This window comes from Meleagris gallopavo, chromosome 16 (assembly GCF_905368555.1).
Source record: "Meleagris gallopavo chromosome 16, MGAL_WU_HG_1.1, whole genome shotgun sequence".
NCBI lineage: Eukaryota > Metazoa > Chordata > Aves > Galliformes > Phasianidae > Meleagris > Meleagris gallopavo.
Genome location: NC_139419.1, coordinates 848528 through 875723, shown reverse-complemented (window position 1 = coordinate 875723; position 27196 = coordinate 848528). Strand labels below are relative to the sequence as shown.

Below are 27196 nucleotides of genomic sequence, written 5' to 3'. Positions count from 1 at the left end.
ACCAGTTCTGAATTACCAAAAAAGGCTGCTGGTCACCACCCAGTTCAAGAAAGATTTGCTTACCTGTCCCAAGGCCTGGGGCTCGCCAAATACTCCACAAGGAGGGATCTCCAGGTAGAAACCTTTCCCTCGAGGCAGCCAGCCCTTCAGTGAGGGTAGGGAGGGCTGGAACCAGGATTTTGGAATTGCTGCCACCTGTGCTTCCCAGGGCTGCTGTGTCCCTTCCCCAGGTGCTCAATCATTGCTTAGGGCAGTGACTCAGCAATTCCCCTACAACATATAAAGAGACCTTTTGCTTATTTGAATGCACTGACAGTGGTAAGGGTAAATGTGAGAGAGAGGAGCTTCAGTTCCAGTCTGTAGGATGGGTTATGTACCTGTGTGCGCGTAACCTCCAAAACTGCCTACAGACCAATTCTGCCCTCTTACTAACATGAGTTGTACGTACACCGCAGGACTACTTTACAACTGGGTTGTCAATACTTCCCAGGTGCTGAGAGAAGTGCAGTTCAGTAGAGCACAGGCAGCCACAGAGGCCCCATGCTGGTGCTCAGGGACAGGCAGCCTCAGCAGATGTAGGATCTGACAGCCGGTGCCCGCAGCGCCCCACTGCTGGACACACCAACGCGCTCTGCTGGTCGCTTTCCCTGAAACAGAACTCGGAGCCTTCTTTTTAATGTGTAAATTTAAAAAGTAGAAAAATGTATCTGCAGCTTGGGGTTGCTTTTTTATCGCGGGTAATTCTCTTGCGGTTTTTGTATAAAACACTCTAGCACTGCTTAGAACTTCCCCAGGGGTCTGTGGTGGCCCAGAGAACTGCAAGGGCTGTGAGGGTAGAAACAATTCGATGCGTGAAAACAAAGCAGAGAGAATGAAAACGGAAGCTAAACCGTTCTGGATGAGTGAATACTGGAATTACTCGAATGGGTGAATGCTATACAGCTGCATCTCTGCTGGAACGGGAGCCTCAGCGCGATGACTCTGAGCATCACCGCCCGCAGCCCCGGGCAGCTCCCGCCGGGCGCCGGAGTGAGGAGCGGGTTGCTGCACTGCACGGCGTGTGCTGGGCCCGGAACTCTGCCGCAGCCCGTTCCCCCCCATCCTGTAACTGAGCCTGACAAGCTGGGGTCGGCTCTGCTCTCCTCCGCCGGTAACAGTCGGCACCAGCGGAACCATCAGGAGACCCTGAGCCGGGCCGCACGGCGGGAGCGCAGGCACGGCTGTCCCGGAGCCCTCGCGGTGCGCCGCAGGCGCTCCCAGGAGAAGCCGAGCGCAGCGCTGCGGGGCGATGACGGGACGAGGAGACGCCCCTGCTGGGGCCGCACCTCGGCACGGAGCGTCAGCAACGCCGGGCAGCACGGCGGAGGCGGCCGCGGGGCTCCGGAAGGGACCGAAGGCTGCGGGCGGAGCACCCCGACAGGACGGCCCTCCCGCAGCGCAGCGCCGCCCATACCGTCAGCAGCCGCCGCCGGGTCGCGAGCGCCGGGTGCGGATTGGCCGCCGCGTGGCACCGCCCGGCCCCTCTGCGGGGCGGCCGTCGCGACCGGGGTGGCGTCGGAGCGGTGCGGCGGAGCTGCGACGAACGGTGAGTGCCGGGCTCGGCCGCGGCGGGCAGGCGGTCGCGGCGGGGCCCGGGCCGTTGGGGCGGTGGGCGAAGCCCCGCGGCGGCAGGCGAGACGTGCGGGCTCCGCCCCGCGCCGGGCCGTTCCCGGCCCCCCTGGGCGCCGTCGAGCCGCTCTTTGTGTCCGTGCGCTGCCGGCTGGGGCGGCCCGCCGCGCTCCGCGGCACCGCCGGGCCCGGGCTGCGGGCTGCCGGCCTGCCCTGCCGGGTGTGCGGCTGCGGGGCGGCCGGGGAAGGGCAGCGCTTCGTGCCCAGCGGGGCCGCAGCCGGAGCGGCGCCGGGAGGTGTGCGCTGCGAGGAGAGGGATGGCCGCTGGCCCGGACGGAGCCCTTAGAAAACCGGCGAGCGTCTGAAGAGCTACCTCGAATGCCTGCGTAATAAGGTTTAATCGGCAGACTTAGCGCTGTTATGAGCTTTGTAACGCGGTGGGAACCCAGCTCCGGCCCCGCTCCGCGTCCGTGGGGCCGCTCGGCCGTGCCGCGGAGCGCCTCCCGAGCCGGCGCAGCTCCGGTAGCCCAGGGCCGCGTCCAGCCGCGCGCGGCATCACGGCGGATCGCTCCCCGTGGCGGGCGGCTGCAGCACGCACAGCACCCCGCTGCCGCGCTCAGCTTCTACGCGCTGAGGTCTCGTGCCTGCGGCTGGCAGCCCCGCGGCGCTGCCCTGCTCTCTCCTGCGAAGCGTAAACTGCAGCGTAAAGCTTTAAAGGCGGCTCTTGGTTAAACGCCAGGCGGAGTCACGCTTCCCGTGGAAGCTGCGCGCTGCTGTGAGGCGTCGCTTCTGGGTCCGGTGCTGCTGAATGGGTTAATAACGCTTCCCAAACGAAGCTGGGAGCAGAAGCTGGCATCGGGCAGGAAAAAGCTATTATTTCTGGAGCAATGGCTTAGCGCTGCTGTTTTCACTGCTTGATTGCTAAGAATGCTGTAAGAACCAAGGCAGGCTACTTGCAATTCCCAGCGGTTAATCTGACGTATCTTACTAATGAGTAAATGTACTTAGATGTGTCTTACAGTAAGTAGGGTGGAGGAGAGACGGCTCCAGCAGCACCACCGAGTACAACACAAATACACGAGCTGTTGGTGGCAATTCTTTTGAAGACTGGCGATTTATAACTTCTAATTGCTCACAGTAGAAGTGACAGATGAAGTCCTGGTATGCGTGGGCATATCGGTTTGGGTAGGCTTGAAGAAAAGGCGAGTCAGAAAGCTGGTTGTAATCTGCTGTGGGATCAGTTTAAGGGGATCTACAGAATGCAGCATTCCTCCAGATGAGAGATGGACTCTGAAGACAATGCAATTTCAATCAATTGCTGGTGGAGAGCGAGGCTGGAGTTCTGCATCTAGAACGCAACACAGACACCAAAAGGCTCTCTGGAGGCTCTTACTGGTGTAGTTAGTGTGCATGTGCCACCCTGCAGACACAATTAATAGCTTTTAGCAGGAAAGCTGTAGCTATTCACCTAAAAGCCCGAGAAACAGCAGCAAGATTTAATGGTGACACTGAAGTTTGTGCTGCAATGCTGCATTTGTTTGAAACAAAGCAGCCAGCTGATAAAATACTGCTGCTGCCATCCTGCTTGGTCCCTTTCACCAGGAGCTGGCAGTCTGTGCTGCTGTAAAGCTGTGCAGGGGCTTAACAGCTGGCTTAGGAAGGATGCTGGTACCCATCTCCTTGAGCATGAAGGAGAAGATATGCATGAAGAAAGAATGACTGCTACTACATCTTCTAAGAGTTGATTTGAGGAAAACGACCTCGAATTTTATCTGTGACTTTCTTAAAAGATGGATATCCCTGCAGTCATTTTTCCAAAGGCATGTAGGCTAGTTTTCTCCTATAACTCCTGCATTAACTAGTGTGGTGCAAAAGTAGCAGGGATTTCCTGGGTAGAAGCTAGCATGAGCTGCTTGATGCAGCCTGATTTTCCTGGGGGTATTAATGGGAGATCAGACTCCAGATCTATGGATAGAGAAAGGAAACTTGCTGGGTAATACATGCAGAGGAAGCTCTGTCCCAGAACCGAAAATATTCAGAAGATCTGAGTCTTCTGATGAAACTTTAAAAAGCAGGCAACTTGAAAAGTGCAGATTTGGCAAAGGAAAAACTTTCAGGGGGGTCTGTCAGTGGTCACGTACACTCCAGATTGGACTAAGAGTCCAATCAAAGCACAGGAGAACTTCAAAGACAAGTCCTGCAAGCTTCTGTTCTTATCTTCCACTCTCGACACCTCTGTTGTATTAAGGGAGCTCTTCTGGTTAGTTGGTGAAAATGAACAACATAAGAGCCACCCTGAGTCACCCTCAGCTGTTCATCCTGTACTGAATAAGCAGAGTTCATGACATTGCAAAACAAAAATGCAAATCAGCAGCAGCTCTGCTGCTGATGGTATGTGGAACACTTACTGTTATTGTTTGTTTTTAATTGGGGAAAAATGAGTCTGCCAGACTTGTTGTATACCTGGCACGATTCAACAGCAAGCTGCTGGCTGCACTGGCTTCCAGGGCTGGGAACATAACCAGTCTAAACCCTACCTTGCCTCTAGTGTTTGGAAGCCTTCTACTAAGGGAAGAGCAGAAGCTTGTAATAATAATCTTCCCTTAATGTTTTATTGGAGACTTCAATAACTCTGGCTTCACCTACTGCTTATGGAAAGTGCATGAGAAGCATTATTTTTTTTTCAGCTCAGTGAACAACCAATCAATCACCATGTAGTCAAGCCTTCTCAGTAGACCAATGTTACAGATGGTCTTCCAGTAAACCGTTAATGTTACAATTCTTTTTGCAAGTGTTACCAATCCTGGAACCCATAGAGCATAAGGAAGATAGGGTGTATCAGCTCTAGAAGTGTTACATTTCTGGCTGTAAGATTGCTTTAAGAATGCTAAGGGTAGCCGACTTGCTACCTTGCCATGGATTTGACAGCTCCACTACAATTTAGTATTTGTACTGAAGAGTTTTAAGTCTCTCCACACAGAACTGTATAGCTTCCATTACTGGAGGAAAAAACAACTTTGCTATGCAAATCTAGGTGTAGCCTTGATGTGAGTGGTCAGCTTGCTCAACTGTGCCTAGGGACTTCAGTGTTTGTAAAAAGCTTGCTTAACTTGGATTACAATTAAAATTTGTTAATGGACTGTCATGTCTCAGAATTACTTCATCCCAAGGTACATCTGCATCTTGTCTCAAGCTCTCAGTAAAAACTGTTACTCCTTAGCAGGTTGAGGTTGTCCGTCTTGAAAGCAGGTCAAGAGCTGAAATAATATCTTTCATTTGCTTTAGTTTGCTATAAAAACTTCTAAATTCAAAGCCAGAATACCTTAAAACGAATATGGGCACATTCAGCACTTCAAGATTCTCGTGCAGGAGACTTGTGTGAGTCACAAAGAGAATACCCCCGTAAATGTTTCTGAATATAGTGAAACAGCACGGCCTCATTAAATGTCTGTTTTTTCCCCTGCAGGAGTCTGAAAATACAGTGAAGCCTGACAGTGCAGACGGAAGTCTTTAAGAAGCTGGACAATCTGAAATACTAACCATGTCTATTATGGATCACAGCCCCACCACGGGAGTGGTGACGGTTATCGTTATTTTGATTGCGGTCGCAGCTCTCGGTGCCTTGATTCTGGGCTGCTGGTGTTACCTGCGGCTGCAGAGGATCAGCCAGTCTGAAGATGAAGAAAGCATCGTGGGTGAAGGAGAAACCAAAGAGCCCTTTCTTCTGGTGCAGTACTCTGCTAAAGGACCCTGCGTAGAGAGGAAAGCTAAGCTAACTCCAAACGGCACAGATGTACACAGCTAACTTGGAGCGACACGTGGACTGTGGCTATGGTGTGTGTAACCAGCAGAATCTCTGTACTGTGAAGAACTTGTTCACGTGCACACTACGCGTCAGAAAACACCTCGATGAGACTTTTATGCATTGTCTGCAACTGCACACACAGAGAAATCGCTCTCTGCATCAACTGTAGATCCTAATTCCTCCACGGGAGGAGGACTCACAGGACTCAGGAGCTGACTCGTCTGGCATAAAGTCCATTGCTGGCAATGGATGCAAAGATATCTTGGTGCAAAGAGACTAACAGCATTTTTTTGTTACTTGAATGTTCAGCTGAGCCTATTTTGATGGAACTACTACTGTAATGTGAAGTATTTTACAACTGTGAACTGTAAATAGGCTGCCGGAAGCTTTCCGCTCTGCATTCACAGCACATGAGAATAGCGTGACGGAACTGCACATAACACGAGGGGACATCTGAGCCACAGCTGAAGATGGAATCTTCAAACCAGATGTGTGGTTAAAGCTTGCTTCTGCTATTAACTTCTGAGTGCACAGCCAAAAGTTCAGAACAGCACCGGCTTGCTGAACTGGTGTAGAATACTTTCTTTAAAAAGGTGTAGCCCTACAATAATATGCTGAGGGAAGAAACAAAGGAGCTTCACAAAAGGAAGTAACTTCCTTTAGTTGCAGCTAGGCATTGGTTAAGCATTTGGCTGCTAGAGCAGATTTTGCTCACCACATAACAACTGCAAGGAAACTGCCATTCTGATGGATTCTGACCTGGGAACTAATGATGGTCACCGAACCCTCGGGGTGGTCCAGAAGGTTTCCAGCAGTGTGAAGTGGCAGTAGAGCAGGCTTCTTCTCTTCTGTGTATCTGCATGCTGAAACCGCAGAAGTTTTTACCTATTAAAACTGGCATAAATGCAACTAATGAATTTTTCCTAGGACCTCGTGTAATTAGCAGCTTGGGTATATGTAATCAAGATATTAATAGCCTGTTGTAAAAAGGCATTTTAGACTAAGACAGTCAGCTATAGAATTCAGTTCATGCATCTTGTAAATGACTCTGTTTAACTCCACAAGATACGTTTCAGTCTTTTCTATGAGAAATAATGTTGACAGGGAGAAAGATTTCTGGTTTGTTTGCAGCCTTCAAGCTAGCACCTGAAAGTACTTCCAAGTAAGGAGACCTTTTTATTTTCTGCTCTATACTATAGTTCAGCTATTGAAACTGCAACAAGACGTGTCAAATAGGGGGTTTTAGACCTCAAATACTTGGGAAAGGGACAAAGCTAAGCAACCAAGACGTGCTTGCCCACCCAAGAACTATTAGGCTCTCTCAAGCATCTTTGTGCCTAATTTCAATTTCAAACACTTAACTGCCTAGGATAAAAATTTATTGTAACAATTTGTTTCTTGAAATATACTACAAATAATCAAAACCAACTTTTTTTTTTAGCTGACCAGGAAGTGATTATTGCTGCTTGTCCCTGTACATATAACTAAGTAACACTGACTTGCAAGATGATCATGGCATTGTCACAGTTAATAAAGTCTTGTCCCTTCCTTACAGAGTAAGACACTGTATTGTATTTTTAGTGCTACCATTGGCTTCTTTCATTGAAGGCTAGAATTTGAAGCAGAAAAGAATACTGGCAGTAGGGAAAAGCTCCTGCAGTTGCTTTTAGAATACAGCAGGATACAGCTGACAGAGCTGTCCTTCCCCTGGCACATGCTTTTAAGATGTCAGTGGCAGGAGATTGGCATACATGCAGCCAGACCCATACACCTAGACATGTGTATTATAGAAATCCTAAAAATTAAGGAGAAAATAATTATTCAGTAAGATTTTTCTTTAGTTTTGTTTCACTAGATAACAGTTCATACATGGCTCTTGCAGGTTTCAAGACAGTCAGGTAACTGGTATACAAAAGTGATACAAAGTGCTGAAATTCTTGAATAAAGTATTTTGTCCATTCAAGTTCACTGATTACAGAGATGAAGTATTTCATTTTAATTCTGCAAACAATGCAGCGAAAAGGGCAAATTTCAGAAATTTATGGAGAAGTGTACCTTAAAAGTCTAACTTTTCTTCTAGCAGCTGTTAGAGAAAGCTGGTGTAAAAATAATTGGTCCTTGGAGATGCTTTATGCTGCTGCCCCTAACCACCAGTATCTTTATTTTTAAATGGATAGGTGTTTGCAAGTTAGTGCAATAGTAAAGTGCAGAAAGTTTTCCATACTCCTCCTCTTCGCTTTAGAATGGATAGCTAATAAGTTGTTCAAGTATACAAAAATATTCCATTTGATTTTCTTTTTCTAGATCACGTGGGGGAAGAAGTCTTTATTTACAATGGATTTCAATAAAATTTGCATAAATACCTACTCAGTACGGCATCATGACTTCGTGTAAGCAATCATTCTGTCCTGTTTTCACTACTGTGTTCTGTCGCTACAGTGTCAACACCATCAATCCTTTTTTCCTCTGTGGTAAGAGCTGTCGAAACTAATACACTGCTGTCATCAGCAACTGTTTGCTCTGACTGAAGGGTTTCTTTAGATTCGTCTCTGCTCTGTAGCTTTCCTTCCCTTGATGCCACCAGGATTCTCAGTAATGTATTTTCCTTAAGGAGGTTTTCTGATGCGTCAGCCAGTTCCTGAAGCTTTTCAGCCATTTCTAGCAATTCCCGATTCTTCTGATCGTATGTTGCCTGCAACTGCTGGCTGTGGAGCTGCAGAGTCTTGTGCTGCTTTTCCAGTGTGTGCTTCTGCTGCTGTAGTCGATGTTCTTCTCTTCTAGCTTCAGAAAGCTGTGCCTCAAGGGATTCATGGGCTCGATGCAGGGCCCTGATTTCTGATCTTAACTTCTGAATTTCCTTCTCCAAGTGGGAGATGTGTCCTTGCTGTAAAACTGTCTCTTTGTGGAGGCATTCTTTGGTGCAGGGCTCTGACGAAGAAAGACTCGAGTGATGTAAAATAAATTTAAGAAGATGAGGAAGGCTAACTGGAAAGTCTTCTGGGAACTTTACACTTTGATCCTTCCTGAAAAGACATACCAAGTTAGCATTAAGACAGAAAGGTACAGAAGCAGTGATAACTAAGCATCTGCTGCCCAACTCAAGCTTGGTATCTTGGCTAATTACACAGTTAAAAGAAACCCAAGCTCGTATAATCAAGATAAAGCACAGGGTATTTCTATTTCATAAACTGTTCCACCTGTATTCCACAAAGATAACACGCTTTAATGAATAACTCAAGAACTTGGGCCAGATAAGGTTTGTGTTCATCAAAATTAAGCTATTTTTGGCAGATAGGCAACGTGTTTTTTCTTCTCCTGCAGTCCTGGTGATCAGCCAAGTTAATTCTGTAATTAGCAGCAGCAGTTTCTCAGTTGACAAGCAGCTTACATCCAAACTTAATGATTCATGACATTTTGGAAAAACTAGCCTACACTAAGCCAAAATTGACCCATTATACAACAGTAATGTTTTACTATGTCATTATCCTTTTTTTCAATTATTATTATTATTTTTTTAATCAAAACCATCAAAACCATAGCACACATCAGAAAAGCTAAAAGGCTATTTGCAATGAAAACCAAACCAAAGCAGCAGCAGCGTGAGGAAGAAAAAAAAAAAAAACCAAACAGGCTGGGTAACCTGCAGAAACAATCCCATGGCAAATGCATAAGGAGCTGTACAGAAAGCCTTCACAGAAAGCACTTTTACATCTAAAACAGCATACAATCTAGTGCTACTACACGTACTGTCAATCCCCTGTTTTATTTATTACCTACATGTAGCAAAACTAAAACATGCTAGAAAGGAAAAGCAGGAAAGAAATCTGCAGGAACAGTTCCACTGTGAAACTACTCAAGAAACCACGTGAAATGTTACAAACCCAATCTCACTAAAAACTATGAAGTTAGCCTAGAGATGGTTTGTAAAACAGGCCAAGACAAAATAAGCATCTGTGAAAAAACAAGAAACACGGGACTGCATAGTAATACCAGGAAGACAGGTACTAGAGGAAGCTTCACCTACCACAAATGGTTTTACTGCTCCAAAACCTGCTTTACCAGTGCCTTAACATAATCCAAAAATCTTTTTTGCCATTTCATTCTTGAGACTCACACTGTCAGTATACTGAGACATATGGAGCACAGAGTTACTACAGCTTAGTGAAAGTAAAAAACAAAACACACGAGGGGAAAGAATTGTATTACCTCTGCTGAGGAAAAAATAAAATGGTGGGGAGACGATCTGTCATAAATTCCCAAGGAAGATCATTTTGAGTGGTATCAATTCTGTTAAGAAAACACACACAAGAAGTCATTTAAGGGATTACAAAAAGGGAAAATGCAAATTCCTTAAGAGTTCTTTTTCCCTAAAGTTCTACATAGAAAGGAACATGAGTTCAATTAATGAAACAACTGTTCAATTGCTTGCTATGGCTTTATTTTGCTTTCTTCAGTCATTTCTGATTATAAATTGTAACAATTCTATTAGAAAGAAAAAAAAAACAGGTAACCACATAGTGGGTTTCAGGAACACTGAAACAAAAATAACAGACCAAATGATAGAACTTCAAAGTCAGGAAAGAGAACGGGTGTAGATTTGAGAGCAGCATTTTACCTAGGGGAAAAAAGCAGCAATTATAAATAAGTGCTTACTCTAGCTTTTAATTTTTTTGCCCATATATCTCCTGCTGCTCCCTCAAGGAAATTCAGTCAGAATGAAATAAGGACACAATGAGAGCAGAGATATAGGCAATCATGTATTTGAGAATACATCAATAAGAATGTTTCAGTTGCACTAAAACCCTGACCGTGTTAAACAACGTGTTAGACAACACATGTATCATACATATGTTATATAAATGCATGTATATGTATCTCAATTCCTCAAAATACAATACTGTACGATTCAATTCTTCACTTCAAATTATCAGAGAAAGTTAAAAATGCTTTTCTGCTGCCATCTGCTGTATTGGTTCCCTTTCCAAAATCAGTGTGCTCCAAGAATAATTTGAAAATTCATTTTAACTGAACTGCAGAAACGCTGCAGTGAGATTGAAAAGAATCAAAGTTAGGCAGAGGAAAGAAAGATAATGCGTTCAAAGAAAAATGAAACAGATGACTTTCACATCAACTACTGCAAGACAGTAGAGAGAAAGAAAGTAATTATTCTCTAGGGCAATTATCTCAACAAACTTATTCTAGAGAGATAAAATTAGAATCTTTTTTACCTTGCCACAGTGAAATGATCTGGAGGCAAAAGCCGAGCAAGCTGAATAAAGATATGATTAAGAGAAGCACAGAATCCACACCACTGTGCATAATAGAGCAGCAAGACATTCTGGAAAATGAAATGAAGAGTCTTATTACCTACTGTAATTGAGTATAAAGAATAAAGAAGGACTAGTCTTCATAAAATCTCAATTATTTAGCACTCTTTACATATGAAAATAAACTACATGCTAACGTTGACACACTTTATTACAAGCTATTCACTGATGCCTTCTGTCTCTCGGGTTAACACAGACATTCTTGGGGAATGTCCTTTCCATAAAGAGAAAACAAAGAGAATTATTCAGTTCTTGCTAAATAAAAATGCATCAAGCTTTCTTACACTTCTTAGGGTTCTTCTGCAGCCTTGAATTCCTACACGTCTAACAGTGACTGCACACCTCGGGAGGTGGTGCTGGGGAAGATGTCTGCCCTTCTGCTTTGGGCCTCTGGCTAGCAAAGGGCAGCTGGGATGCTGAAGCCAAGCACTGCACGTGTACCCCCCTGCTGCAGCCCTCACAGCCAACAGACACTAATCCTCAGTACTTCTTAAAAAGAATAAAAAGTAAGTGATTTAACTGCTCTTCAAGATGACTTCTTACATAAAACAATTTCATGGCATGCAAATAGAAACCTTTGAGATTTTTGTGTGCGTGCTTTCAAATCCTATCTTCGGTTTGAAACTTTTTCTTCTGTTAGCTTTACAAGAGCTTTTTTTTTTTTTTTTTTTTTAAGTTTAAAAACAACAATTAATACATAGAAAACAAAAGTACTTATGTCCTTTAAGTTATGAAAGGCAGACATCACAACACCTGTCAGCATTCCCTCAAACTCAACGTGTGCAGCACGTGCTGCTGCTGCTGCTGCAGAGGAAGGAGGGAAACGGGGCTGCGGATTGCAGGCGGAGTCAAGACTTCCTTTCTTTCCATCCCAAACGCACAGGCAAAGTAAAAGGAACAGAACTTTGAACAACGGTAGAAAGCTGCTGTTCAGGAATCTGCAGCATTGACTGTTTCGTTCTTCTACCAGGAAAAAGGCACTCAGGAGATTCACTTAAAGTTACACTAAACTTGATTGCTTTCTTTTCTTTTTTAAGAAACAAATATTCTGGCGTTCTGAATAAACACTATTTTATTTACAAAGAAGCAATGCACGTGGCTAAAAAAAGAATGCGAATCCTTCCTCAGAAGGTGAGCAATGACTTGCAGGAGTTTTTTCCTACAGCAGGGAGTACCTTTTCACTTGAAAACACGACGTGATGGAAGGTGCTGGTGGTCACTTCAGCCACGACGCGCTCTGCAGGGACACGGACTGAGGTGCCATCCATGAGATGCCTCTTCAAAGGACTGTAGAGAATGCTGAAATTCTTTATGAAGTTCTCTGAAATGAAAATGATACATACACTTATGTCTGGATTTTGGCAGGCTGTACTTTGCCATTCCCAGATGAAACTAAAACCGACACATCGTATACAGGCAGAAAACAGCAGATCAGCAAGTCTATCTCTCACATACCAAGAGCAGTACTTCATCTCGTATTTGCTGCTCAACATTCATTAAATTCTCATAGCAGATAAAAATATTGTTATTTTCCTTCAATGTCTCCAGGTTTTGAGTATTTATGTATTATTAATAATAACTGAATAGGAAGGAGTAATTAAAAGTACTTTGCCTACTCCTGTATGTTTAAGAACCATCTGTAAAAACTGAAATCTGTTGAAGGTATTAAACACAAACCTGTTCCATTAATTTAAAATATCAGAAGTTAGGCCAATTATAGGAATACAATAAAATAAGTAATAAAATAGAAAGACAATCACAATGACTCTGACAACATATGTAGAAAGAAACATTTCTGGAAGCTCAAGTAACTCAGATGGGAGATGTAGTGAGCGCTGCTCAGCACAGCAACCCTCATCCCACTTAGGAAATCCTGTGAACAGAAAATACTTTAAGTCAGAAAGCACTGAGAGCACAAACAGGAAGAAAATTTATTATCTTCTCACCCAGATCTTAATTACCCCAAGCATCCACACGTGGTCACCAATTTTTGTTTTTAGCATCATTTTTTCTTTCCAGAGAGTTCTGTGGGGCAGGGAGATGCAGAGGGGATAGAGGGCAGGTGGGAACTGGAACTGCAACACAGCTCTTTGCTCTCCAGTTGCGCCTACTTACTTGTGCAACTTAAACATCTATGGCAAACGCAAATACAAGGCAATGATGTAACACCTACACTGATTAAACCTTCTGGAACAATTTACTTTGATATTATGTTCACTAGAATTTACTTCCATATCTACAGACACTGCTAACATTAAAGAACTCTGCATTTTCCCCAGGCTGACTCAGCACACTGTCAGGGCAAGTAAATGCACACCAACAGGCAGCTCACAGCCTGCTCCAGGAACTGCATTAAGCCAGAGCAGCGATTGTGGTCATCTCTCCCTAAAGACAATTGGCTTTTTTCTTCCCTCCTCCGATTCAGCCAGGGAATTTAGTATTGCCAGATCAGAACAGAAGCAATTCAAAGTTCTATCTGGAAAACACATGTACCTTTCAAAAACAATTTAAAACAATTTCTAGATCAGAGGACAAAGGAAGGGCTGGTCTGCACTGGTAAGGGAGCAGTATCTCACGGAATGCTGGCAGCTTTTAGTACGTGGAACAGCTGAACACCAGCACTACCATTAATACACAAATGTGTATTAATTGGTTAGAGGTTCAGCGTTATAAATTTTTTCCACAAGCAAATCAGTTTTTAGCACTTCCTTCAATGTTACCACACAGTCACCATTTACACACTCCAACGTTCACTTCACTTAAAGCAAACCATTTTGTTGTGTGCATTTTGGTTCTTATACCATTAAGGAAATATTTTACTAGCTGGTTAGCTACTAAATAGAATATTAAATAGAATAAATTAAAGCTCACGATGGCGACTACAGTCTCACTTTTTAGAACAGCGTGAAGTTTTCCATACGTAAGTTTACTTGCAAACCTGTTTTTCTTATTTAAGGCATTTCTATAGCACATAGCTTACCCAGGGTAGATCCTGTAAGCGACTGATTCTGATCAAGGACATAGTGCAGCTCTTCTTTCAGGTCAACAATGGCAGCAAATTCCTTAAGATGAGTCGATCTTGATGCTCCTAGTCTCTCTGCATATATCCAAAAAAGATTTGAATCCAGCAGATAGAGGTTCAAGGTTTTGTTGGTCCTGCAGCTCAGACCGGTAATGTTAGTGCCACTAATATGAAGGTCAGGAATAAAGCAGTTCCTATCCTCAATATGAGGAATAGAATTCTGGATGTCAGCATTATCTTTCTTCCCATGGGAAGAAAATGCAACTTTAGGGGTCTGAAAGATGGTCTTCTCAGAACTCATGAAACTTAAAAAATGTCTATCGACCGTTCTGCAACATGCAGTGTAATAGCTAAAGGGACTATAGAAACTTAGGAAATTGCTGCATTCAATGCTACTCGAAACAACTTGAAAAAAGGTGTGTTCCTGGAGGTAGAAAGAGTCCAAAGCTGTTTCTATCTCAAAGAAGTTACAGTGTGGCACACTAACTTTATCTGGTTTGACACCAAATGTCTGATTAATGCAAAGCTCACACACATTGTGAGTTCTGGATATCGAGTGCCACTGCGGAAGCACCACCGTGTTACAGCACGGGTACTTGGTTATCAAAAACGGGTCTGCCAACTTCACATGTGCATCTGGATCAGAGGAATCAGAAGCTGGTGAATCGCTGTTCCCTAAGTGCTGAAGCTCTGGTTCAGCTCCCTGGCTTTTGTTACAGCTGTGGTATTCCAAGGCCACTTTGGTAATCTACAAGGAAAAGAGAAAAACAAAGTGAGACTAACTGCACATAGTTCATTCAGAAACAGTTACCTGTTGCAGATTTAACAATCTCTGCAACTTTTGATGGAATTTTACAAAGTTTACCACTCTTCTATATCCTTAGGAAAGAATTACAGGAAGCTCTGACTTTGTAACAAAGCATCTCAGTCTACAGGAATTAAATGCACAGAACTACAAAAATACTGTTTCATTCCACTTTCATTCCATGACATTGATCTTAAGATTCTCTCGGTACCCTATTTATCACAGTTCAGTAACATTATATGGTTGAATCCCACTACAAGATGCACTAACCAGTACCAGCTCCTGAATTTCCTTTGTTTTCCAATATGAGGAGAAAAAAAATAAAAGCATTCCCAAGTGAAAAGAGAACAGACGTTCTTCCTGCTCCACACAGCACACAATTCTGTGAGCACAGCTAACAGTGCAGAAGTGACACCAGTGCCCTCCAGCCATGGCACACAGCTGTAACCCTGCAGTGTTTTCTGCACACACTGATAGGACTCGCTGTGGGGGAAGCCTGCTGCTCCTTCAGTGCTCACATTCCTGTACTGAGTCACCAATTCATCTTTCATACTGAAGGGGAAATGTGCAGCAAAAGGGCACATGTAAAGAACAGATAAGTAAGGGAAAAGAAAGCAGTAGATTTCCCTTCCATCTCACCTATCAGATGAAGTTATTTCACTTACTTCGTCTAAAAGAGGCTGAATTTCTGCCAAGGGATTGTAAGGTATAAACACGAGAAGTGCTGGCCCTTTCTTCAGCTCGTTGTTCAGAAGAAGGCTTTTTCCACCATGTGGTCTCAGCCAGCGGATGAGCAGCTCTCGATTTTCTAGAGCCCACTTGCACACATTCTCAGCTGTATAGTTCATGATGTCATTTGGATAGATCTCGAGAAGGGAAACAATAATTGTTTGCTCTCATTTACTAAAATGTACTGCTTACTATTGAACACAGTTCCCAACTATAGTGTGTTTTGTTACACTAATGCCTAAAACTCATTTTCAATTTAACAAAACTATTCACAGATCTTCAGAATTTCATACCTCCCTCCTCCTTCCCCCTTTCATCAGATCACATCAACATTCAGTCTTCCAGGCAAGAAGTCTTCTGCCAGGCAAGCTCCTTTTTCTTTCATCACATTGTTATGATCTTTACTGTTTGCAGTCATACGAGGCTTTGTACGAGTGCCATCTCTAAGTTGATATCATCACGTGTTTTGATTTACAGCATACTAGAGCAGTTTTTTCCACTACTAATTCAACATATTAACCCACCTTAAGTCAGTACTTTAAGACCCCAATATGCAGACTGCATTTAAAATGGCCATACTGTTTTTTATTACTGAAAGTACAGAAAAATTGTTGAAAATTGGCTTACAGCTTCTAGGGTCATTTTCATGAATTAAGATAAGTTTATCCTGAATCGCTGCAAAGACAACAGCAGTCTCATGCATTTACCAATAATTTTTAGAATCATGTTTTCCCTAATGTCAGTTGAATAAAATACTGCATGGATGCTTATCTTCAGAGCTTGCACTCACGTTAGCAGTGTGGACAGATAAGGACTCCATACACAACAACAATTCCAAAAGTACTTTCAGTTTTAGTATTCCAAAACCACGAACTGCAGGTTTAAAGTTCAGGTAAATTTTCAATTAAATTAACATAAATAGCTCTTTTAATCAGAAGAGAGTCTGAGTATATATGAGGTGTTTGGGCCTCTGGGGTTTTGTTTTGAAGGAGACAAACAATTTCCCATATTATTAAAAAGATTTCCCAAATTATTAAGATGAACCCAAGGGCCTCTGAAAACTTAAGTCAATTTACTACAGAAGGCCAAATACGCTGCAAACACAAAGCCCACTGTCACACACTTCAGAGCAGCAGGACAAGAGCTGAGCTCAAGTATATAAATGCCTTCATAAGCTGAAGGTCCAGGTACTAAAGTCTTTAAAATAATTCTCAGATAAATACAGATATCACAGACAGTCAAGAAAATAATTTAATTTCCCTCATGGATGGATGAGCTATGCCTGCATGTATTTCAGCCTGTGCTAGTGCAGCTTCACGTCGCTGTGCTCTGGCACTTATTTCCCTACAAGTGCAAGGGAAAAAGCCAACAAGCACAAATGTGCACCTTTGACTCTTGCTAAAACCAGTCATGGAATCGAGTCTGGTACTTCTCCTGAGGCCCCATCACCCACCTGGTCTAGACACTGCTTAAAGTTTAAATCATTTAGAGCAGCTGCTGACTAGCAGAAAGAAAATGTGTATTACTGTACAAAAATATACTTCTTAGATGCTCCTTATTCTACTGTTCTGTGGAACGCTCCTTTATTATATATTTGTCCACGTGATGTTTGCACTGCAGCACAGCTGTCTCAGAGTCAGCACAGCACCAACATGATACTCACAAGAGATGTGTTGATGTGTCTGTGCAAATACACACTGCCCGAATGCACCAAGGAGATCTCCTCCGCCACGCGTTTATCTGTCACCACTCCGAAGCGTATTGCTCCCAGGTAATCTTAAAAGGCAAATGTTCAGTTTTAAGTAGAATGCTACACACTGAACTTCTCTCCTGAGACCCTTAGAAGAACACACATCTTATTTTGAAAATGCAACGACACTGCAACTGAAGACACTCTGGAATTCAACGTGGTCAAATGCTGTCTGCCTACGGCTGCGGATGCACTGCAGCTACACTTGAAGGATTCTGAGGAAAGTGCCCCTTTGTGTACCACTGAGAGCAGCTGCCCCTTACTCCAATTCTGTGATGGCTGACCACAAAACACACCATAAACCTTTCACGTAAGCAAACTTTGCACAGTAAGAAAACATAGTTTCATAATGAGATGAACCTTAATAAACACTCAAAAGGGATCCACTTTCAAATTACAAAATACTGCAAAGAATTACTGAAGCCCATACACGTACATTGCTCAGAGACCCCTTAAATTTTGAAGATGAAGCTTTTACCTTTCTTTAATGAATGTAAAGCTGATGTAAAGAAGGTTAAATAACCGGGAGGCTGCGGTGAAGCGTTGAACTCAAAATATCCCACAACTCCAGGCTGAAAGAGTAAGAATTACAGTTAGCTGGGCGATTTGCAACTACACAGGAGATGAAAGCTGCTTGCCTACACTAAAATGTAACGTTTTAAAAGACAACAAAACAGTGTTTGCTGAAGAACAGTCACTTAATGCTGTCAGAAAAGAATTAATATTAAAAGACCGATCAGGAATCAGTTCTAAAGCTGTTATTTGACAGCTACATATAAAATGCGAGGAGGTTTTTAGGACTGTAGAGGCATGACTAAAAATTAATATTTCTTAGAAATTATCAGTCAGTTCCAACTGTATAATATAAATCATAATTGTCATAAGACTTCTTCAGAATGAGAGTATCTAGTATAACTTTTCAGCCTACATTCTAATCATTTACTACGTTGCACATAATTAGGAACTGTGTGTGCATCACACATCCCGTGAGTCAATACTGGAACTGCTAAGCCAACAACCACCCCACGTTACAGCTACAGTCACTGCAAGTTCTTTCGTTGTGTCACTTAGGGCTCAGTGCGAGACCAGCTGCACAAGAACAGGGATACAAAAACAAATCAGAAAAGATCTTCAACCGCCGATTAGACAAATGTAAAAGACTCATCCATAGGCAGGGCTGCTGGCAAGGCCACGAGCACAGCTGGGAGCTGCGGGCACACGGGGCACAGCCTGCAGGCTGCTGCTCCGAAACATCACCTACGGTTTGAGTTTAAATTTTGCAGAATACAATTTATTTTAAAAAATCATTATTAATCACTGCTTTTTTATTCACCATTCCAATTGGTTTAGCTGGCCTTCAGGACAGAGCAAGCGATGGAATTTGGTCACTCTGTGCTGTTTCCCAGTTCCACCATCCCGGTGCGTGCAGTGAATGCACAACACGAGAGCACAGGGATCGCTGTGGGACAGAAGATTCCAGACTCACTGACCGCCCCGGGTGAGGCCAATACCTCCCAGCGAAACACCTCCATTTGTTATTTCAAAGGATGCTTTTATTATTTCAGCTTTACATATATAAAAAAAGAGAATATAGTTTCAAAACACGAATATATGATTTGCCTATTGTTGATATTAGTAAAAATATCTCAGAATGTTTCACTAATAAGATGGTTCCTCATTCCATCCAGTGAGCTGCTCGTTCAGGCAGGAATTACCCTGCCTGACACTGAATGCTACCCACAAGAGCCTTCCTCATAAAGATTACTAATGAAATACTCCAAGAAATTACCAACAATAAAAATGACAATAACAGTTGTTAAAAAGAAAAGAATAATATAAATAAAGAAGAAGTGAAAATATACAGAAATGTAACAGCATTTGTTCTTCAAGGAAGGATAACAGTTACCAAAAAAAGACAGTCATTGCTTTTCTTCATTTTCCCTTCCTAACACCAAATTAGGAAAGTAACAAACCAGCCAAGTGAACCCAGCAAGGAGACACACACGGCTCCTTACATGGCTTCCCATTTGCTGGCACCATTTCTGAACACCATCACTGGCACGAAACAGCAAACGAAAGCAAGAAGTGACAGCAGAAGAGCCAAGAAGCCGAAGGGCAGACCGAGAAAGCGTTTCAAAGCCACTGAGCAGACGAGGCCCTGACTGCTGTTACCATTAGTTGTGGCTACGGATTTCCGAGCGCTGAGTGAAGCGGAAGGTGCTACCAGGAGCCATTCTCAGAGGTTTCAATAATAAGAAAACTGGGTGGGTTTAGCAAAAGAACGCTTTACGTACGATGAACCTTGTGCTCTATGCCTGATCTGTAACCTGCTTGAACAATGTCCTTCTTGTGATCATCTACAAGTTAGAAGTTCCTCCTTGTGACTGGGGCAGGTACACGAGGCAAGTAAGTGGCCAAAGTGCTGCATCCCTTCTTGAGCACTGTGCGAACTGTCCTGCTCTCCTGCCAGCTACCTGGGTACCCTAATGGAACCTGAGCAGCTCTGGGAGCTGGACCAACACAGGGGCTGCTCAGCAGGAGAGAGATTCAACTCTTATAAGGGAGACCTCAGTATAGATAGGAAGTTCCTAGTTCTTGGAACACAAATTTGCTAAGAGGAGCTCAGACAGCACCAACTTCCACCTTCTTGTAGCTATGGCAGAACTGCAGATTCCTCTCCCGATGCCACGAAGATCTTCCTATACACTTTATGTTCTGTTTTCCAAACGGGATGTTTTCTTTTGCTCTCAAAAAATAAATTTAATTCTTATCCTATTTTAATTTTGCGCTACTATCATTTCATGAATATATAAAAAATCCAAATAATTACTGTCAGAAAACGCAGTCTTAACTGCGGGTGATGAGCAGCAGTGCAGTGCTTACACCCAGCGGTGCCACAAAGCCCTCCCAGTCCCACATCTGGAGCCCAAGCACCACCATTTTCCAAGGAGGCAAGCAGAACAACAATAAAGTTATAGAGCAGTAAAACTGAAGCAGAAAAAGGACAATAGAATTGCAGAAAGTATCTGCACCAGAGATAGATACAGAACCCACTACTCCTGCCTCTCAGCCCCCGCTTACAATGCTGGGGATCTGAACAAACGCAGAGCTCTGAATGGATGAGCACAGCCTGGCACCTGCACTACGAGCTGCTGCACTGCAGCACCCACACTGCTCAACTACAGAGGAGCCACTTGGATCTGCAGCCCTGCACAGCACTGTGCGTTCTGCCCACATGGCACAGGACTGCTCTCCAGGAACTGGGAGTGCAGTACAAGGGCATTTTCCATCGTGTGCTGCAGAAATTGACAGATATAAAGGCATTAGAAATGGTTCTGATTTCAATGCACGCTGCCCGCTCAGAAGTAATTAATCCACCAGCACTGCTCCCAACCTCAGCACCTCTGAGCACGCAGGACTGAAAATGAGAGCGGCAGCACACCGGTGGGCTAAGGTCATGAAGGAACAGCACGCAGAGAGGTCAGGAGCCAACAGTTATTTCAAGTGATTTCACATTTGTTTTTACTTAGCATTTGTCTTAGTAGAAAGATTTAATATTCCTTTAAAATTAAGACAATTACTACGTATTTCTCAGGTGCTGCACGATTTTGGGGAAAAGATTTCTTCTGTCTTTCTGGTTTGTGTTCCTTTTTTCCCCCACGAGGTAACAGCTGTGATTCTTGCCTCTATTAAAGTACTGCAAATTAACAGCATCATTAAATCATAACAGTCACTGCACAGGGAACCAGAGTTATGAATGTGTCGTTTCACGTATTATGATTTAAGCACATTTACAGGGCACTGATTCCAAGACTCTGGAGAGCAATGAGCACTTGGGAGCAGATCAAATTTAACTGTGAAACAAAACTCTTTCTGAATCACGGCAGAAAAGCTAGAGAAGAGAGACATGTACCTCATAATTTGAGAGGAAATCTAGTAATTTTGATCGAGACGAGATGTAGAGTAGTGGTGTCATCACCCGGCGAACAAACTTTTCAATATAAACAGCACTCATTGGGCCTTTGTATTCAATTGGTCCAAAACTAGTACCAAAAAAAATAATAGAACATTAAGACTGAAATTCACAATAGAGTCCCTGCTGGAGGTGGCAGAGGTGGAGTTCTACAGACAGCAAGCTCAGCTCTTGGGGTTGCTCTCTGTGCTCATCATCTGTGGTGCCTGCAGCTGGCAGAGCTGCGTTACATCGACACAACAGCATCCCCAGCTGAAATCACAGCGACAGCACGGCGTCTGCGTGCAGATGTGATGTGATGGTGGGGACAGAGCTGGAGAGCGCTTCTGAGCTGGTAAAAGCCAGGAATTAATTAAATATTCCTATCCACACAGTTCTCCTTTATCTATCTGAAGTAAGTACACCGCATAATAAAGACCTGAAAAACTGCTACTGTTTTCCCTTTCTTTTCGTTTTTAAATCTTGAGACTGAAAAGATCCAAGGGTTCTTCACATGAATGTTTCCACATACGGTTCAGTAAAGCCAGGACCAAACCTGCCATGCTGCTGCTGGGCAGCCCGAGTGACCCTGCAGCTCCTCCCTGCAGCACCCACAACCTCACGCAGTGCGAGAGCAGAGCGGGGCTGTGCCTGCAGCTGCCAGACCTCCTCCTTCATCCCCCTGAGTTCACAGAACGGCTGAGGTTGGAGAGAACCTTGAAGATCACCCAGCCCAGCCCCCTTGCTGCAGGCAGGGTTGCCCTACACCAGATCAGGTGGCCCAGGATCCCATCCAGCCTGCCCCTGAATGCCTCTGGGGATGGGGCAGCCTGTGCCACAGCCTCACCATCCTCTGAGTAAAGGGTTTCCTCCTAACATCTAACCTAAATCCCCCCAGTTTAGATTAAAGGCATTCCCCCTTGCTCTATCACTATCAGACCATGGAAAAAGTGTCGGTCCTCTCCTGTTTATACGCTCCCTTCAAGTACTGGAAGGCCACAATGATGTCTCCCTGCAGCCTTCCCTTCTCCAAGCTAAACAAGCCCAGCTCGCCCAACCTTTCCTCACAGGAGAGGTGCTCCAGCCCTCTCAGCACCTCTGTGCCCTCCTCTGAACATGCTCCAGCAGCTCTGCATCCCTCCTGTTCTGAGGCCCCAGGCCTGGGCACAGTGCTCCAAGTAGGGCCTGGGCAGAGCAGGGGATGGCAGTGGCTCCTCTCCCTGCTGGCCGCTGCTCTTCTAAATCCTAGACCTCATTTACCATCTTTAGGTTGGACAAGACATCACAGTCTAAAATGAAATAAAAAAAACAAGAGCACAAAGAATTAATCCATTCCCACTAGTCCACTGAAGAATTTAACATGATGCATTCTGTAATACAGCTTATGCACATACATGTTAAAAAAAATAAAAATTAAAATTAAAAAAAAAAAAAAAATCAAGCTTGCACTGAGATACCTATGTGCAAATGTTCTGGAATGGTTTTCTAGAGCTTCCTGAATTAATGTATATCTTACATTGGTATATCACAAGTCTTTGCCTTAATAGCAACACACACTGCTTCCTCTCACGTGCACTGTGCAATGCCCAGGAGTTGTACATCTCAGGCATGAGGGGTGTTATTGCCCTCTGAGGGCTTCATAAGGTTATCAACATGAATTTATGTCCCACTTTGTTGCAACTCTATTTAAAGATACAGCAATCAGTTACTGACAATACCCAAGTGTATTCATCTAATGTGTTGTTATTTCAAAATAAAGTAATTCTAACTTAATGCATGTCCAAGTAAGATTCTGCACAAATGTATTTGTTGCGTTTTTTTCTTTGTTTGCTTTTATTACTGTTTGAATTCTTCCAGTACCATTCAAAGTTCAGCTGACAAGGATTAGGATTGTTCATCCTCAGCACAAATCCCCAAACTAAGTACAGTCTGCCTCTGTAATGGGAGAGCTGCAAAAATGCCACTGAGAAACTACACTGCATCCAGGTCTGCTGTACCCAGTACTGGAAAAGCATTACTTTCTGTTCCACACAAAAAGAATGCATACATACAAATACTAAAAAAACAAAAGTGAGGCTGTAGAACACTATACAACGTTGAACATTGTATATAGTTGTCTTAGAACAACTATACTCAATGTTACTCATCTGGGGCATAAGAAAGGAGTGTACAATTCAAATTCAGAAGAACGTCTTCACTGCACAGCTCCATTTCAACATATGCCTAAATTCCATTCCTAAACATGACTGCTGCCAAAAAATTGGGACCAGTGAATAGAATCCACCTACAGAGCAAAAAGGAAACTAGAATAAAAACATAAATCTGAATAATTTACATTTCACTGGAGAGAGAGCTTCCAGGAGATGCATGTGCAATACCAATTTTCCTTAAGGATGAAAACTTGAGCAGCACAACATTTAACACAGGTACAGCCCTTCTCAGTAGCTCAGGAGCACACACTGTGAGCTTCACCCAGAATTCCCTCCTTTTCAGCTGTTTCTTTTAACTATAGACAAGGAACTTTGAAAACACGTTTTTACCAGGGCTGCTCCAAAAGTAATGCCTCCTTTTTTATTATGTTGGCTGATGATGTTAGAGGCAAATGTTGAAAGAGTTTTGTAGCTGAGAACTTGCTCTATCAAACAGTACTGTTGTGCTCTTGTAACTGCCGTAGTTCCCATGGAAATAACTAGGAGACATTACTTTTGGAGCAACTCACATACAATACTTCTGCTTTGCAAAGTGCCAACAAGACAAACAGACTCTCAATATGAAGGTCTTACCTGCGGTGGTATAAGTGTATGACAGGAAAATAAAAGAAGTGCTTCTGCTTCCTACATTTCCCCTGGTTCCACCAGCAATTAATAGCAACAAACAGCACCTGCAAAGCAGATAAAAGTTCACAGGTACCAGCAAAGTACATTACTGTAACTTTCTTTATCTAGTTTGTTTTCTCCCCCAATGCATTCCACCTGTTATTTTCAGCACCTTTTCAAAGCAGTGTTTCATATCTGCTCCTCTTAATTCTACCAGTTTCTTTCCTTCCCCCCCACCCTCCCTTTTTTGTTTTAAATCTTTTTGTTGTCATTTCTTTGCACAGCAATATTTTATGGTGACTTTTTCTTCTGGTTTTTAAGCTTCCTAATCTAAATTGTGGGACTGGAAACAAACTCCCTGTAGTTTCTATCTAAAAGCACAGCAATAAATCCAGAAACAGTTTACCAGATGGAAGCTGCAGAGCTCCCCATCCAGGAGCAGAAATAACACACAGATGAGCAGGCATCACAGTTTTGCTCCATTCATTCTAGTGCTGTGTATGTAAAATTAAAGATGACTGGCTGAATCACTGTATGGTACAGACATGCAGGTCTTTCTGGTTCCCACAGGATGACAGGAATTAGCCCCTCTTTGGAGACTAAAGATCTATCAGATCACATGTAAGTCTCCTATCTTCTCTAGTTACCTGGTCTGACAATCTGCTGGCCACGTGTTCTATTTCTTCTCTCACTGCAACCGACTGGCCACACCACGGCGCGTAGAAGAAATACAACGCAACCTCTGAGTCCTGTCGAAGGTGATCTGCATAGTCTAACTGTCCCCGAAAAAGATCGACGACGGGAGATCTTGTGGAGAAAAAATTCACTGGAAGCTTTGCTGGCATTGTTACATCTTTTGCTCGGCTGTGGGAAGGAAATTAAGATGGCTCAGTGAGACTGTGCAGTAATTAAAGAAGCATGCCCAAAGCCTTACATTAGGGCTAGCGATTGACATACAGTGACAAAACTGCAAGAACTGACACAAATTATCACAAATTTTCAGAGTTAGTTTCAAGAAATTCCATGTAAATCCAAAGATTATCCTGTTAAACAAGTTTCGGAAAGTCACGCTGCCGTAACATGCACGATGTTCACGGGTGCGTTAGCCCACACTCTTCTTGCTGGGTGCTTCAGAGCACAGAATTAGCAGAAGAGTGATATCTTAGGATTCCTTCCCTGGCCTCATCCTCTTTTAACACCTGCACTTTAGGTAACAGCACCCTGATAAGAGAAGAGACACTGGTCACACAGCTTTATGATGCTTATATGAACAGAGACCATTACTGTAACTTTTACATTGCTATGAAGTGCCCCACGTTTCTATTATTTTATACTCTACTAAAAAAACTAACTGTTTTACTATGACATTCACCACCAGATGAATGTGTACCGGTTTGTTTTAGCAACATCACTGATTAGACCACAGACTTTGCCCAAGACATGTTTGCTTTCAAAAGATGTCAAGAAACGAGGTCTTGATTTGAAGACTATACAAGATGGGATGACAACAGATTGAGTCTCGTAAGGGAAACGACTTTGACCAGCAGCACCAAGAGCACAGACAGAGTACTCAGGAAACTGCTTTCAGTCACACCAGCACTCCAATGATCCAGAACGCGGCACTTCCAGCACTTTCTGGAAGTTGTGGGAGTTCGTAATTTGTACCTAACAGATAGTTATCACTCACACAGCATTTAACATACAGACCGGCTCCTCATCTTCACGATTCATTGACTCTAGCACCCGCAAAAGGACGTGCTCTTACACAGACTGCCCAAAGCACTGCGTGTTACAGACTTCTGCCTCCCCCATCGGCAGCCCTGCCAGCACAGCCGCCCCATCCCGCGGCAGCCCGAAGGTGGGCGGTTTGTCCCAAGGTACAGGGTACCATCCCAGGCAGACAGACGGCGCCTAATAGCGTAAGGCCGAAAAACAGGATACGAGATTGGCTCTAAACTGCAAGAAAACGGGTCAACACAAAACACACAGCGAGAGGAACGACTCAGAAACTACACGGCTGCCCTCAAGTAGGAGAAACACCCGCAACAGCCGACGATCAGAGCAGCCGGGTGACAAAGCAGCAGCTCGCAGCTCCGCCGCACCCAACCGCCGCCCTCAGCGGAGCCCTGCGGCTGCGCAGCCCCGGCCAGGAAACCCTCGGGTCCCGTCGCGACCCGACGTTCTCGGCGAGCGCGGTGCGGCCTGCGGCGAACGGAGCTCACCTCGAGCCGAGCTTCCTCCGCGGCACCCGGACTCCGCTCCGATCCGCAGAGCCCCGCAGCAGCCGCTCCCCTCCGCCCGTCCGTTCGGCCGACGCGGGCAGCGCCCGAGGCCTCGGCATACGGCGGCCGGCAGCGCAGCGCCGCTCGGAAGGGAGAAAGAAGCCGCTCCCCGGCACGGCCGGCGAAGGCCCGCGGCTTCGGATCGCCGTCTCCTCCGCCCCGCCCGCACGGCTCCGTGAGGCCCGGCCGGCTCCGGACTCCGCGGTCGTCACGGGACGGCACCGCGCGCCACGCGCCCCGCCGGCGCTTCGCAGCGCCCGACCGTAAAGCGGGGGAGGCGCACGGCTAGAGCGGCGCTCCGGGCCGCGCGGCCCCTTTCCGCCCGCCGGCCCCGGGTCCCCGCAGCTCGATCCCGCCGCTCCCCCGCCGTTACCTGCAGGTGACTTTGAGGGCGACGAGGAAGGCGCAGCCCAGCACGATGGCGGCTCCGCACAGCAGCTCTGGTCGCCGCGCCATCCGGGCGGCGCGGGGCCGCAGCCGCGGGGCGTCCGTGGGGCCGGGCCCGGGGCCGCCGCATAACGACATCGCCGCTGGGCGCGGCGGGGAGGGCCGCGGGACACCGGGCCGCTCCCGCTCGCACACGTCTCCCTGCCGCCCGCCCGTCAACCGCCCGGGGCGGGACCGCCGCCCGCCGCCCGCCAACCCAGCGCCGCCACGCAGCGCCGAGCCCAGCCGAGCCCGGCAGACGCAGGGCAGGCCGGGAGCGGCCGGCGGCACCGCGGCCCTGAGGAGGAGTGCGCGGGAGCGGCCGCGATCGGCTCCCGCATGCAGCGATCGGAGCTCGCACCGCCTTTCCGAAGAAGGGATTCACGTTTAGTTGCGTCTAGAACGACTTCCAATAATTTACAGAGCACGCACATCCAACAGCGAAAGCGGGAAGCAGAACAATTCGGAAATGCCCGCGGTGCAGGCATGCTTTGTCGCATGAAGTGGCCGAGGAGCTCCACACGTCGATCGCAGCCCCGTGCGCCCCAAGGCACCGAGCGCCCGCCCGCCCCGCCGCCCTTCGGCTCCACCACGTACACAGCGTGCAGCCAACGAGGCTCCCGAAGTCATTCTTAAAGCTCTTCTAACTGTTTACGCCAGGAAGGGTGACTAAA

At 45.1% G+C, this 27196-nt stretch overlaps 2 protein-coding genes across 4 annotated transcripts; one reads left to right on the top strand and one right to left on the bottom strand.

Moving 5' to 3' along the window:
- The first annotated feature begins 1430 nt into the window (after positions 1-1430).
- Positions 1431-7779, top strand: SNN (stannin). Of its 3 annotated transcripts, none has more exons than XM_085238003.1 (2): positions 1431-1585; positions 5075-7779. In XM_085238003.1, exon 2 carries the CDS (start codon positions 5150-5152, stop codon positions 5411-5413), a length of 264 nt encoding a protein of 87 aa, XP_085094129.1. In that variant the 5' UTR covers positions 1431-1585; positions 5075-5149; the 3' UTR covers positions 5414-7779. The 3 variants fall into 3 exon arrangements, with proteins under 3 accessions (XP_085094129.1, XP_085094130.1, XP_085094132.1); XM_085238004.1 differs by lacking the exon at positions 1431-1585 and adding an exon at positions 1668-2002; XM_085238006.1 differs by lacking the exon at positions 1431-1585 and adding an exon at positions 2035-4986.
- On the bottom strand, positions 7231-26746 carry TXNDC11 (thioredoxin domain containing 11). The gene is made up of 12 exons (XM_085237979.1): positions 26470-26746; positions 24462-24678; positions 23782-23879; positions 20960-21089; positions 17525-17618; positions 16960-17072; positions 15233-15433; positions 13721-14510; positions 11916-12061; positions 10642-10751; positions 9620-9700; positions 7231-8436 (listed from the first exon to the last, which is right to left on the bottom strand). The coding sequence occupies exons 1-12, from the start codon at positions 26619-26621 to the stop codon at positions 7812-7814; spliced, it is 2757 nt and encodes a 918-aa protein (XP_085094105.1). The 5' UTR covers positions 26622-26746; the 3' UTR covers positions 7231-7811.
- Positions 26747-27196: the final 450 nt, after the last annotated feature.

Coding starts and splice junctions, on each gene's coding strand:
- TXNDC11 (XM_085237979.1), bottom strand. CDS start 26,621: ATGTCGTTATGCGGCGGCCCCGGGCCCGGCCCCACGGACGCCCCGCGG. Junction 12,062..13,720: donor GCTTACAGGATCTACCCTGG/GTAAGCTATGTG, acceptor TTTTCATTTCAG/AGAACTTCATAAAGAATTTC. Junction 9,701..10,641: donor GATCATTTCACTGTGGCAAG/GTAAAAAAGATT, acceptor TTTTCTTAACAG/AATTGATACCACTCAAAATG.
- SNN (XM_085238003.1), top strand. CDS start 5,150: ATGTCTATTATGGATCACAGCCCCACCACGGGAGTGGTGACGGTTATC.